At 35.6% G+C, this 14,290-nt stretch overlaps 1 protein-coding gene across 1 annotated transcript; it reads right to left on the bottom strand.

Annotated features, from left to right (window-relative positions):
* Nucleotides 1–9,543: 9,543 nt before the first annotated feature.
* LOC113687508 (putative late blight resistance protein homolog R1B-16) lies at nucleotides 9,544–13,465 on the bottom strand. Its single transcript, XM_027205105.2, has 4 exons — nucleotides 10,780–13,465; nucleotides 10,609–10,667; nucleotides 9,699–9,818; nucleotides 9,544–9,567 (listed from the first exon to the last, which is right to left on the bottom strand). Exons 1-4 carry the CDS (start codon nucleotides 13,463–13,465, stop codon nucleotides 9,544–9,546), a joined length of 2,889 nt encoding a protein of 962 aa, XP_027060906.2.
* Between the last annotated feature and the right edge of the window lie 825 nt (nucleotides 13,466–14,290).

Below are 14,290 nucleotides of genomic sequence, written 5' to 3'. Positions count from 1 at the left end.
CTTATAAATAGGCACTTGTATCTTTGTATGTTGATAAGAGAAATACATGGAAAACTTCCCCAATCTCTCTCTCTCTCTCTCTCTCTCTAAAAGCTTCTCTCTTCTTAGCACCAAATACCTCAGTTGAACAAGTAATTCGTTCTCTTGGTAAAGTAAAACCTAGACTAGGATCAGTTTAAGAGACTGGAGCTAAAATACTGGATGGATTGGAACCTCCGAGAGAGAAATGTTGGGACAGATAGGGAAGTATGCCGGCAATTCTTATTTCAGAACTTGGATTATTTGGCCTGGTCAGCTAGAAATGCTTTTTGCTGTGTAGGGGATGGCAGCAAGCTGAGATATAGCTATAGGCAAGTGCTAGCTCAAGCAAAGCAAGTGCAAACAGTGTTGCAGAAGGAAGGTAAGATGGAGGGGAAGAAGTTGATGTTTATTAGCTGGGTAAAGCCACCAAAGGGTTGGATGAAAGTCAATGTCGATGGGGCTACTACGGGTAACCTAGCACAGGCAGGAGTCAAAAGGACTAATACGTGACGACAAGGGTCTATGGAAGGGGGATTTTGTAGCGAGCCTGGGGATAACCACAAATGTAGTGGCGGAGCAGTGGGGAATGATGTACGGCTTAGAAATGGTTTGGGAGCAAGGGCACAAGAAAGTGGTATTAAAGTCAGACTCATTAACAACATTATCTCTGTTGAAGACTAGTACTAGCACAGGCCTTTACTCAAAACTTGTTAAGCAGATACAGGGATGGTTGAGAAGGGAATGGAAAGTTATGCTTGTCCACACCTGGAGAGAGGGAAATACGAGTGTGGACTATTTAGCCAAGAGTAGTTTGAGGCAAGAAATGGGAGTGAAGTGATTGGAGGAGCCCCTGAATCGACTGAGAGAGATTTTGGCCCAGGATATCGTGGGAGTGACGGCTCCCCGTCTAGTGTCCTTGTAATGAGCCAGAGGCTCTCCAATGTACCAAAAAAAAAAAGTAGAACCTAGACTTATGTGATTAGAGAATTTTCAAAATTTGGTCATTTATAAAGTTAGACAAACTTACTTGAACTATGGTGTGTTTTTTTAAAGAATTCTAATAGTAAGTAAATGATCTTCTACAACAAATCATCCCTACTAAACTTTTATAGCGTTGAGATTGAGAATGATAAAAAATTGCAACCTTTCTTCATTAATTTGTGACTTTATCTTGAATTGTGTTGATCAAAAAGTTTCCCAAAACTAATGCGATTGTTCATATAGTTTTTGGATATTCAAACATCAATTTTTGGATGTTTAGATAGCATTTCGGTGGTAATTAACCGTCAATCCTAATTTAAAAATAATAAAAACCATTGTACATTTTCTCTTTTCGAAGAAAAAAAGATCCTATTGATGATTATGTCTACTATGAGATCATTCAAACCTTCGAATTTTTCTTATGGTTAATTCCAATAAACTCCCTAAAATTACCTTTTCTTCACATTACCTCCTTGAACATTTAATTGAACCAATCAACACTAGTGTTATTACAATTTTCACAATCAGGTACTATTTAATCAGGAAGCTCAAATTTTTACCGGAATTAGTCATATGCAACACATAATCATTTCATAAAGCAATCAAATTATCCCACAATTTCTTAATTATAAAATTTTATTTATTTACTCTTGATCGAAAATTTTCTAAAACAATCTAGTAATTCCCCATAATGCAAAAAATTCTATTATCTATAGCTTTTGGTTTATTATCATAATTGAAATTTATTTTCAAGCCTTGTTTGGATGGTCACTTTTCCCCAAAAATTTTTTTACGTTTTTTGTAAACACATTTTCCAATCACCTTTTTATATCATATACATCAAATTGTTACTGTGCATTTTTCTGTAAAAACTCTAAAAAATAGCAATCAAAATAGGAAAAAACTCTTTAAAAATATCATTGTTAAGTACAACGTATTTTATGTTTGAGTAGGTCAAATGTTTTTACAAATGTGTAATTATCTAGAGTTCATCTTAATTGTTTAATTAGTTCAACAATCTGGTCAATTCATGAAACCATGTGTGCTTCACGTGATTGATTCAACCTAAAATTGAGCTGCTAGACCCAACGGTAGTTGAATGGGAAGTTTGTAATAGTACAAGGATGGATTTGTTCAATTAAATGTTTAGTGGGGCAATGTGAAGAATGATACTTTTGCAGGGGGTTTATTGGAATTCACTCTCTTTCTTATTGCCACACCATTTCCTTTAATTTTTCCATCTGGTTGGCGTTTTTAACACAAAACCAAATACAGAATGGTTGGATTCCATTGAACCGAGAAGTAGTACACTGTGTTACATTCTTGTTAGTGTACCAAGAATCAACAATCACGACTGGCTGGCGATATTTTCATTAGTTATGAGAAAGAAATCATTGAGCGAGCAATGTGAACCTCTTTTTGATCCATCTTTCAGAACAATTAGTCTGATAATCCTAGTCTGAAAACATTGACAATCATGGTTAGAATTTCTTATAAGCAATGAGTAAGGAAATATTCGCATGATGGCATAAAGTAAAAAGAAAGGCAAATACCCTATCCATGAGTATTCTTACCTTCTTGAGACTGAATAAAATTGTGTAATCCAAGTGGCAAAATAGGAAAGGAAAAAAAGCTGCTTCATTTAAATCTTTAGAAACAACAATAATCCTGGGGAGTGTTTGCACCACACAGTTTGAGACAAGATAAAGCATATTAAAACAACAGGAATAGCATGATCTTGATGGTTGACTGATGCAACAGTACCAGTAATAGTACAAAACTAGAAAATTAATAGAAAATGTAAAATGAGTGAATTGACTGACCAAACTAAACATACACGAGAAGATCAGTAATCCATTTCATGGCATGAAATGTGGATCTTCAGATCAGTGTTTTCCATGTCCATTTGTTCCTTTGAGGACCTCCAGACTGGGAAGACTTTCGAACGCTGAAATTTTGCTCCAGGGGAAAAGAAAACCGGATAGAGTCAACTTTCTAATTGCTAAAGGGATTGGGAAGAAGTGTATAACGATTGATCATCAGATTCAGTGATTCTAGTCCACTTGGAAAGTCAAGTAGTAGAATCTTGTCTGCTGAAACCCAATTATGTTCAGTATACGCAATGAGAATGCATTCCAGCTTGTGAATATTAGGAATTTTACTGAATACCTTGCGGACGATATCCAAAGACGAAAAAGATATTTGTCCCCCTGCCCCTGAATTGAATTGATATACACCTTCATCCTTTTGTCATTGGATCAGAACATGATACCTTGTACTAATTAGAATTACAAGTAGAACTCGATCCAAACTAGGGATAATTTGGGAATTCGATATTTGGATAGAAAGAGAGGAACTCCATTACCCAACACCAAGATTGAAGTCTTTATTCGTACTACGATATGAAGTACACCCAGGGACGTACAAAACTGCATTTGTACTTATACAATGTTGGTTTGTTGTGACTCCTTTATCACCCTTTTTTCTTTTTCCTTTTTTTTTTCAAGAACCCTTTTATGTCTTTTAGTATGTACCTAAGTGCACATGCCCATTTCATCTGTTAGGCTTAGGCATGTTAATGGGTTGGATCTTATTCAAATCCAATCCAAACCTAATTTATTTGGATAGGGTTTGAATTTAATTTCTCAAATCTAGACCCTACCCAGACCCGGACCCTGTGAGAGAGTCATGGATTTGGGTAGAGTCTAATTTTCTAGAATCCATATCCAAATTCAAATTCATATCAAATCTTACCCAGACCCATATATATTTAATTACATAATATATATTAGAAAATTTATAAAACAATATAATATGTTATGGCTATTGGATCGAATGCGGTAAAATTTTATGGCATCAAAATATGCATTTAGTGTTAGTGGCTGAGTGATTGACGAGACTCATGCCAAATTGCTTCTAGATATGGTCAAAACATTAGTGACTACTGATGATTGGATTGAATCAAAAAAAAAAAAGAGTATGTGTTTATAAATCTTCTTATTCTATTATTTATTTGCCATAGGTTCTTAGTCAAATGACTTTTATTTCATTCACTATTTTAGTACTAGATTGCGAGACATCTACCAACATTAAGATTTAAATAAGAGAAAGAGGTACAAAATTACATTTTTTTAATAAGACTAATATATATGTTATGGTTGTTTTCTTTTTTAAAAACTAATCCTAGTTGTTATTGTAATTGGTACAAACTTTTTCAATAAAAGGAAAAAAGGTAAAGGCAAATAAATGAAATATTGATGTGGATGTAGTTGAAACTTTGAAAATATATAGAAGTAGTCAATAATAATTCTTTCTTTGAGTTTACAATATTGCATTCAACTTGTTGAATGTTAAATTTTATTATTTGCAAACAAAAATTGGATGGTATTTATATTATTTATGAACTCTATATATTTTTAGTACATTTTTACTTTAGTATTTTTAGAAAATACACATGGATGCCCATTGGATATCCAAATCCATAAAGATCTGAGTATGGACTTACTTTTCAAACCCAAAAGGGTTTGGATCTGGGTTTGGGTCTAACTAAATTAAATGGGTCTGAATCTGGATCCCTTTGATTCAGATCCAGACTCTACCCATTGACATACCTAATTAGGCCCAAACCAATTATGTGTATTTTTTTTTTGGTGTTCTTCTAAGGATTCCTATGGAGATTTTTATTTATTTTTATTTTTTTAATGTTACATCTAAATTTATTTCAGATCTGGTTATTAGATCTGAATTTTTTCGAATCTTGAATCTATTTTGATAGATTTCACCATCATTATTGGAGTTTAAAATTGTTGACTAGTAGATCTAGCAATTACAACATACACAAAAGGGAACTGCAATGATTTATCTATTAAAAAACAAATTTCAAATTTCTTATATTTTTCAAATATGTTTATAATTTTTTGAATCCATTGTATAAATTAAATTGCAGATCTATAATTTCTAATACATATTTAATCTACCATTAGGATAGTGATGTAGATCAAATTGTGCTGGATAATTTTTAGCAATTTGTTAATGAGTTTTGCTTCTTATAAAAAAAAATTATGTATAAAACAAAGAAATGAAGTATACATCAAATTAAGTAAAATATACAACAATCGCACAATTGTATGAAAATTCCAATTGTATTACCCCTTCTCTCATAGATAATTACTTCAATCTCATGTATCAGCCTCTCTGGGACTCTCTGAAAACAGGCCGAGCTTAGTATGACCCACTTGGAAAATGGGAGTTCAATTTTTCCCATCCTCAGCCCAGACCATTTTCAAGAAAAAGTTGGCCCTATTGTTGATGGGCAATATGGGCCCAGTTTGGGTCGGACCAACCAAATTCATTTTGCAAGGTCGAAGAGAATTTTGTTATCCGCTTTAATGAAATTGTTTTCTTGATTTTGTCAGTAGGGTCACTCCTTTGGGCATTGTTAAAATGCAGTTCAAATATTAATTTCTTTGAAAAAAATGAAGCTAATTAAGAAAATATATAAATATAAGGAAAGATAATAATTATTAGTATATGTATTCACATAATAGATTAGATGTATTAAAGGGTGTCCAGCAGGCATACATTAGAAAAACCCTTATTGAAATGAGTAGCTTAAACATCAACATGTAAGCAGATTTCATTCGAATAAGGATAAATTATAGAAAAGCCCTTGAAGTTGAGTGAACATACAAAATGATCTCTTATAGTTTCAAAACATACATTCCGGTACCTTATTGTTTGAACTAATTTAAAAAAACGATGAAAATCGTCTGAGTTTCTTTTGCATTTGTACTAAAAACAAACAAATTTTCAATTGATATACCTATTATATTCTTAGAGTAATAATATAGAAAAGCCCCCTGTGGTTTAGTAAACCTATAGAAAAACTCCCTTATAGTTTCAAATCATACAATCCAATAGTTGTGGTTTGAACTAATGTGAAGAATAGACCAAAATCATTTAAATTAATGAGTTTGAGGTTGCTTGACATGGAAAATAATTTTTTAAATCAAATTTTAGCTGATATACCTATTAAACACCTTAGAACTCGTAAAATTTTCAAAAGCAACTCAAACTCCCAAATACAACTCACCTTATTTCTATACTTAAAATAAATAAATAAAAATTTCCAAATAAAACTCTCCTTATTTCTATATACAAAATAGATAAATAAAAACCTTCAAATATACCTTACCTTATTCTTATGTACAAAATAAATAAGGGGCTTTTTCCGTAAGTTGGTTTAACCACAGGAGAGCTTTTTCCATAAATTTGCTTAATAGGATGATTGTTAGAAGTTCTTTTATTGCTTATATATATTAGGCTAATTAGATCATTTCATCCTCCTCTGTTAGTTTTGACGATTTCCATGGTTGTTTCAAATTAGCTCAAATCATGAGGGCCGAAATGTATGGTTTAAAACTATAAAGAGCTTTTGCGTAGGTTAGTTTAACCACAAAATGGTTTTTTGTATTTTACCCAAATAACTAAGAATGTTGCTTTTACGTATAAAATAAGAAGTACGCTTTTGGGATGTTTTAGAAATATATTTTTATCTATAGTAACTAGTTAAACAACATACCAAACCATCGAAAGATGAATACTAACAAAAATACACCAAAGAAATACCCAAAATATTTAAAATCTCCAAGAGTTAAGAACCCGCACTTACACACACGTCAACACCCTGTTCCTCCTTTCCACCACCACCTCACGTCAATAATGACGGGTAGGCAAAAATACTAGTTGGTCTATGAAAGTCACTTCGATGCATTTTGAAAATTAGATACCTGATTTATATTTCTTGACTAGGCAAAATTGGGTCAAGTACCCAATAATACGCGCGGGAGGAGGATTAGGATAAGAGGTTTGAGAAACCACGGGCCTCTTGAGAAACCACGGATGCCCAACCCATCATTTATACACTTTTTTTTTTTTAATCTTCGTATATATACATAAAATACAAATTTTTTGAAATAACTGTAATTTCATTTAGCAAATTACATACCAATTGTTAGAGGCAATATATTTTTTACAAGATTCATTTGAAAAGGTCATGAACTTATTTTTGTTCTAGTAGAGTTTGTTTGATCTAGAACTTGTAAAGAAAGGTAATGCTTATCACACTTTATTTTTTTTGTGTGATTCTTTTATCTCAACGTAATATTCAAATTCCATTTTTGGCTCAAAAGCATTTGATTAAGACACTGAAATTGAGAAACATTTTGAAGTTTTAATTGAATTGTAATGGATATTGAATAATGATTTTTCAAGTAATTAGCTTTAAGTTTTATTATTGTTTTGGGTAAATGACACTAACATCTGTATCGAAATACTGACAACGTGTAGCTTCCTTGTCTTGTTTCATAGGCTAAGATTTGGTTTATTTATTAAGTAGTGTAGTGATAAAAAGAACTTGTTTATAAAAAATTTGATAAAATATTTTACTTTGAGCTACAATCAGATCATTTAAAAGCTAAGAAATAGAAATTAAACAAAAAATACAAGCCAAAAATTTAAAATTACTTTTGGAAATTACCATTTTCGACACACAAAAGTTTGCTGGCTAAGCTACTGGTAGTCAAGGACTTTCAAGTAGAAGGAATACTAAATGTTTTTGCCTAGTGAAACAATGATGGTGAAATGGAAGTGTAAGTTTTTCGTAGGGCTATAAGTTACCTAAGTGAAACAATGTTGGATTATTCTCCATTTTTGTTACAAGGGTCGAACTCTGGTGGATGTCCTAACTAGGGACTACACCACCAAGTCGGCTACCTTGGAGGGACAAAAAATCAAGTTATACTGATGGCTCTCCGATTTGTATTTATCTCCAAAACGAAACTAGGCAACCTGTTGTACCTTTTACTACCTTTTGTCAAATTCTATAGTACTGAGTTTTGCTTGGCTGCCCTGTTTTAAAAGTTTTATTGTGATTGTTTCTCTTGGATGAGTCTTTAGCATCATGATCTGTAAGCACTTGGTATAAATTCTCATGAGACATCAACTATAATGTTGTTAATTCGTTAGTGGAGCACAATCGCAATATGTGGTCTTTAGCTATCTTAATCGTAAATACTCAAATATGTATGTATACACACACATACAAAGTCCACCTTTCTACTAGTACCACTAAATGTGTTTGGATTTAGAAGAAGAAAGAACAATACCTCTTGTTTAATCAGCATGCCTTCATAGCATGTTATGTTATATATAAGGGTAAATTACTTTTTATCCCGTTATGATTTAGTCCTTTACGACATAATCCCTTATAGTTTAAAAATTCATATATAATTACCTCATAGTTTGAGTTCAAGTGCCATCGTTAGTTATTACGGAAAAACTAACGGTCAATAGTAAAAAATTAAAATCAAACTAATAAATCGACAAATTTATCCTTTCAATACAAGTTAGAGCAAATTATTCGGGTAGCCACTAAACTTTTTCAATGGTCAAGATTTGACCATTCAACTACAAATAGTATGTTTTTATCCATTGAACTATCAAATATGTAAATTTTGAGCCATTCCCTCTGATTCCACCTTTAACTCTGCCAGATTTAAGAAGTCGCACGATTTATGAGATATACTATTAATAGTTAGATCTAATAGAGTTAACGGTGGAATTAGACGGAATGATTCAAAAATATACTTTTAATAGTTCAATGGGTAAAAACATACTATTAATAGTTGAGTGGTCAAAACTCAACTATTCGAAAAGTTTAGTAACTACCCAAATAATTTGCTCTACTCGTTAAATACACCTAATCATGTAGTGATCAAAAACCCCAATGTGATTATCCTCAAATCTTAAAAAACTATATTTTTAGGAAGAAATATTCATAGTATAGTAAAATCTATTGTTATCTCATAAACAAAATTAAAATTTTATATATTACACATAAGATGGCCCAAAAATCCCTAAAGCCATGAAATTTGTGTTATGAAATTCACTATCCATTAGATAGCTTTTCTAAAATAAGAGATTATAAAATTCGAAAAAACATGTGAAAGATAAAAAAGATTGAAAAATAATTATTCTCATAAAAAATACTACAAGGCAAAACATTTCTTTATGTGAAAGCAAAAATTTAGAATAAACAAAAAGTTAGAAGAAACCCATTAAATGTCAAGAACTTCAATATTCTGATGGCATTTAAGGTGTGGATTTTGGGATGGAAAGATGTGGATTTAACCCTCTCTTTTGTAATTTACATACTTGCGCCTTTGTCTATATCATTACAATTATTTGCATACCCCTTCCCTGACAATCATAGTTTTACTGCTTACTGCAGTCATCACCAACTGTGCTTGGGTCATCACCCACAATTTTTTGACCTGAATAGATCACCAACACATGATCATTTTAATACGTGAAAAAGGGTTAGATTCTATTTGTAGTTAAGTAAATTTGACAGACTTCATTTTTTTAAGAGACGTAAAGTCAATTTTTTTTTATGGGATGTAAAGTCAATATTTTAAAAATATGAGATGAAAAAATTTATTTCACAAAATATGAGACACGTTTTAAATGATTTTTCCTTAATTAATCACCAACAGAACTAGGTGGCTGGAAGAAGAATAAAGTCACAATCATATTAAGAGTAAAAAACCCAGTCAACCCTCAACTTTTTAGGTTTGTGTATTTTTAACCCTCTAATTAATAAATTTTTTGGCTCCCTTGAACGTCCAACAACGTACATTAACAATTCCTCCGTGCATCATTTGCGCCATTATTGCTGCCAGCAAAACACCACGTGCAACGCAAAGGTGAAAATGGAAAGGCCAGCCAACGTAGTACTGGGAATAGCCCCAGGATTCCTAAGCACGAAGTGGGTACGAAAACTCATTTAATCTTATTATTGGGCTCGGGTTGGATTTGCGGGTTTCACAAGTTTCAATTCAGATCAGTTGAGAGTCTTATTTTTAATTTTTTCACACCATGATCCCACTTGTTTACACATTACTAAAACTTGTTTACATTGGACCTTTCACTTATTTACACTCTAGGACAAACTGGTTTGAAACGAAACTTGTGAGGCCTCAGATTTGATGATCAGGGGTGCCAAACAACAAAGATTGAGCTAGCGGGTCATATTTTTATGATTCGCGGGAAGATCAGAAATTGTAATGCAAGAAACACTATGAAAAAAGAACTGATAAATTGGCAAATCCAGGTAAATACATTAATCGGTGGCATTCGAAAACAAATTACTAATGGTGTGGAAAGGCAATAAATTTGTAACAATTATGCAGCTAAGCAGTAGCATTAACTTACAGAATCACAACTAAAATCTTAGGGGGGGAAAGGAGATAGCTGATCCCACCGCACAGTTTGAGAGAGGATAAGAAACATTAAAGCAACCTGATTAACTGATCTTGATGCTACACTGATACAGCAGCAATTGGACATTTTAGCAAACATTAAGGCTAGACAAACAAATGCTACTTTCTGGACTGGCTAGTGATTGAGTATTTCTGTCTCATCCTCCTCCTTTTCCATATCAATATCGTGGTCCAGTTGATATCCCGTGAGCTAGCAGCAATTGGCAGCTCGAGGGCAGTGGGTTCCAAACCAAACCAAAGATACATGAGAAGATTAGTAGTCTACCTTATTAAGGATCTTCAGATCAGTATTTCCCAAGTCCATTTGTTCTTCCTGAAGTGGCACTATAAAACTTGCAGAGAAGGGACAATGAAACACCTCAATAATTTCAAGACACCTCAATAATTTCAAGAGTCGAACTACCCAAACAAGAAGGGATCTCCTTTAAAAAGGTACAGCTTTTCAATACTAGTTTCTGTAGACTTGGAAAACAGTCCACGCCCTCGTAGGCAGTCCACTTGACAATATCCAAGGCAGCTATTTTCAGAAATCTAACTTTAGGGAACCCCTCTTTTTCCATGTTCCATATTTCCCCATCAAAGGCGTCACGGAGTAATTTGAGAACCTCCAGATTGGGAAGATTTTCGATCGCTGAAATTTTGCTCCAAGGGAAGAGAAGACCGCATAGAGTCAACTTTCTAATTGCCAAAGGGAATTGAAACTCCAACTGGCATGGATTTGGAAGACTTGTATAATGATTGAACGTCAGATTCAGTGATTCTAGTCCACTTAGAAAGTCAAGTACTAGAATCTTGTCCGCTGAAACCCAATTATGTTCATTAGCCAAATCGAGAATGCATTTCAGCTTGTGGATATTAGGAATTTTACTGAATACCTTGCGGACGATATCCAAAGAAGAAAAAGATACTCCGGAGAAGGTATTCAAATCACACAAGTCTGCAGCAGTGTCAAGATTGTCTGTGGGTAACAAAAATGAACAATCAAAGTCCTTTATTTGTAAGTGCCTTAGGTTCTTCAGATTCCATATAGTATCAGGTAGTAAAACAGTCCGAACAACTGTTTTCAGGATGAAAGTTTCCAAATTCGAGAGATTGGCTATGGAAGATGGAATTGAATCCATATTTCCTAGAATTGCCAAGTACCTCAATTGAACCAATAATTCTAGTTCTCTAGGAAAAGTAGTACCTAGATTTATGTTGTTCAATTCTAACACTCTAACAGGTTTGAAGATACCAAACATGGATGAACTCTCTAAAGCAAGACGTCGGGAATGTATTAGAGAACGGATTGTGGGAGCAAATAACCTGGACATGCAAAAGTGCACTGGTTTAGAGTTGATGCATAGGCGGCGTAGGTTGCGTGGCACTCTGAAAGTATATAATTCATCATACCCACGCACCAGCTGCAGAAAATTTTCTTCTTTGCCTTTTGTCACACAAAACTCATGCAGCAAATCATGAATGCGACAAGCTTTGACACCACCAATGGACCTTTGCTTGGAAACAATGATCAAGCTTCTGTGGATAAGATCCATTAAGAAATCATTTGCCACATCCTCTGCACTCTTGAACTGAGTTTTCTGGGTAAATCCTTCAGCCCCCCATAACCAAATCAACTTCTCAGCAGTGTGTTCATGGTCTTCTGGAAATGCTCCGAAGTATAGAAAGCATTGCTTCAAATTATCTGGTAAGTTCTTGTAACTCAACTCTATTGCAGCAGAGCGTTGTTCTGTACTACAGACAATTCTTGAACTTAAACTGTCCACAAGTTCTTTCCAACCATGTTGGTCCTCATTTGCCAGAATTCCAGCTAGAATGACAATTGTAAGTGGCAGTCCTCGACACATTTCCACGATTTTCATTTGCAGTTCGCATAATTCTGGCGGAGGCAAATCATTTCCAGGAAATAACTTCATGTTTAGCAAGTCCCGGCTCTCATCAGGAGTCAGCGGACGGAGGAAATGAGGCCCTTCATCAAGATCATCTCTCGAAGCAGCAACATCAGACTTTCGACTTGTCACGATCACTCTACTGCCATTTTGATTGTCAGGGAATGATGCTTCCAATCCCTTCCATGCTTCAGCGTCCCATATATCATCCAAAACAATGAGATATCTAGTCCTTAGCAGACCTCTTCTGACTTCTGCAGCCAAATCTTCTTCACACATCTCAGAAAATTTCTCAAGAAGCTTGGAGTGAATACAAGTCAAAATTTCAAGTAACAGATTTTTTCTGTGATACACTTGAGAGACAGTACACCAAGCACGTGTATAAAAATGCGATGTAACTAAAGGATTATTGTAAACTTTTTTAGCTAAAGTTGTCTTGCCAGGTCCTGGCATACCTACAATGGGGACAATTTGCAGTTGGGAGGATCCTCTTGTGAGCCGATTGATTATTGAGGTTGCCTCATCCTCGAATCCCACGATCATGTCATTGATTATTGGCATGCTTCCCTGTGATGGCATGTTATTTGGTCTCTTGGTAGCTTCCTTAACTTTGAGATCAAGTGTTTTTCTATCAAAAATGTTCAAGGCCGCAGCTTTGATAATCTTAATTTCTTCTACAACGGAATCAAATGAGATTGAAGAAGAATATAGAATGTCTCCAACCAACAAGGAGTCGATAAGAAATTCTACCATGTATGCCACCTCAACAACACGATCCCAAAGTGCTTGAAGCTCCTGATCTTCATTGCGCAATTCCACAATTCTTCCCAAGAAAGAGCGTAAGTAAACAAGTTCTTCATGGATTGCATGAATTGGATAGTTTGAAAGAGCAACTGAATGAGCATCCGGATTTGTCAAATCTCCGATATATTTTAGAAGAAAATCGATAAATCCCAACTCATTAGGCCGAGGAAACTTGGATGATGGTGATGTTTCTGGATATTTCTCTGCAACTATTGCCTTGATAAGCTTTATCCTTTTCAGGAAATCATGAAAAGACTCCAGATCCATTTCCTTGACTGATCCATCTTTAATTTCGTTGAGAGAAAGGGAAAAAATAACAAGTCCTGCATCACAGAGGAGGAGTCCAGTAAGATCTCTCATTTTCTCATCAAACACGTCGGGGTTCCCCTTGAGAATGATTGTCAAGGACCTCAACCCGTCATAAACCATTTTCAATCGATCGTTCAAAGACATCATAACACAAGCTCCAGTCTTTAGTATCTCCCACAGATAGATTAGGAGAGTATCGATGAAGACTCTGAATATGTGCGTGCAGAGGCCCCATCCTGGGCCCGGACACGTGGCAGCCCAGGCGTGGCCGAGCTGGGCCTCGGCCTCAGGCCCCAAGCGGCCGTCCTGGACCGATCTGCTAGGGCTCCGGAGGGCAGCACAGGTCCCTCCCGAAGAGGTCGGGGATGATCCCCCTGAGTGCGGAAGATTGATTATTCTGGGCAAGTCCCGAAACGTACGGAGGTCGGACTTCCTCCCAGGTATAAATGATAGCACGCATTGACTGTACAAGGTACGCTCACTATTGGCAAATTACACCCGACCGTTTGTGCTTCCCGTGAACCATACTCACCGGAAAACTAACTTGACCGTCGGAGTGCCCTCGGGGACCACCCTCGGGCCCCCCTTTGCTAGCTCGTTCTTATCTGTTTTACAGGCTTAGGACCAGCTCTGCCGTCAGCACCCCGAGCTCATCAGTTCAGCTCGGTCCGGGGAAGCTCCGTGCTTCTTCAGTTGGCGCCGTCTGTGGGAACGTAAGGTAAGTAAGGTTGTGTTGATGGCCAGGACGCGATCCAAGCGCACGGTAGAGAGCACCGGCCCTGGGGGCGGTGAGGGGTCCCAGCGAAAGGAGGCTGAGGCGTCTCGGGGCGCCGGGGGCTCAGCCCTTTCAGGGGAGCGGAGGCAGCAGATCTTCCAGTTTGTGACGGAGAATCTCCCCATGCTAGAAGATATAATCCGACAGGCGAAGGAGGGAGATGGGGCTGG

This window comes from Coffea arabica, chromosome 5e (genome assembly GCF_036785885.1).
Source record: "Coffea arabica cultivar ET-39 chromosome 5e, Coffea Arabica ET-39 HiFi, whole genome shotgun sequence".
NCBI lineage: Eukaryota > Viridiplantae > Streptophyta > Magnoliopsida > Gentianales > Rubiaceae > Coffea > Coffea arabica.
Note: the sequence above shows the minus strand (reverse complement) of the source record. Positions and strands in the feature narration are given on the sequence as shown.

Excerpts from the sequence above, each read along its gene's own strand:
- LOC113687508 (XM_027205105.2), bottom strand. The coding sequence starts at position 13,465 with ATGGTTTATGACGGGTTGAGGTCCTTGACAATCATTCTCAAGGGGAAC. Across the intron at positions 10,668-10,779 it reads GAAACTAGTATTGAAAAGCT|TGCCACTTCAGGAAGAACAA; the intron begins GTACCTTTTTAA and ends CAAGTTTTATAG. Across the intron at positions 9,568-9,698 it reads TGCACGGAGGAATTGTTAAT|CCACCTAGTTCTGTTGGTGA; the intron begins GTACGTTGTTGG and ends TTCTTCTTCCAG.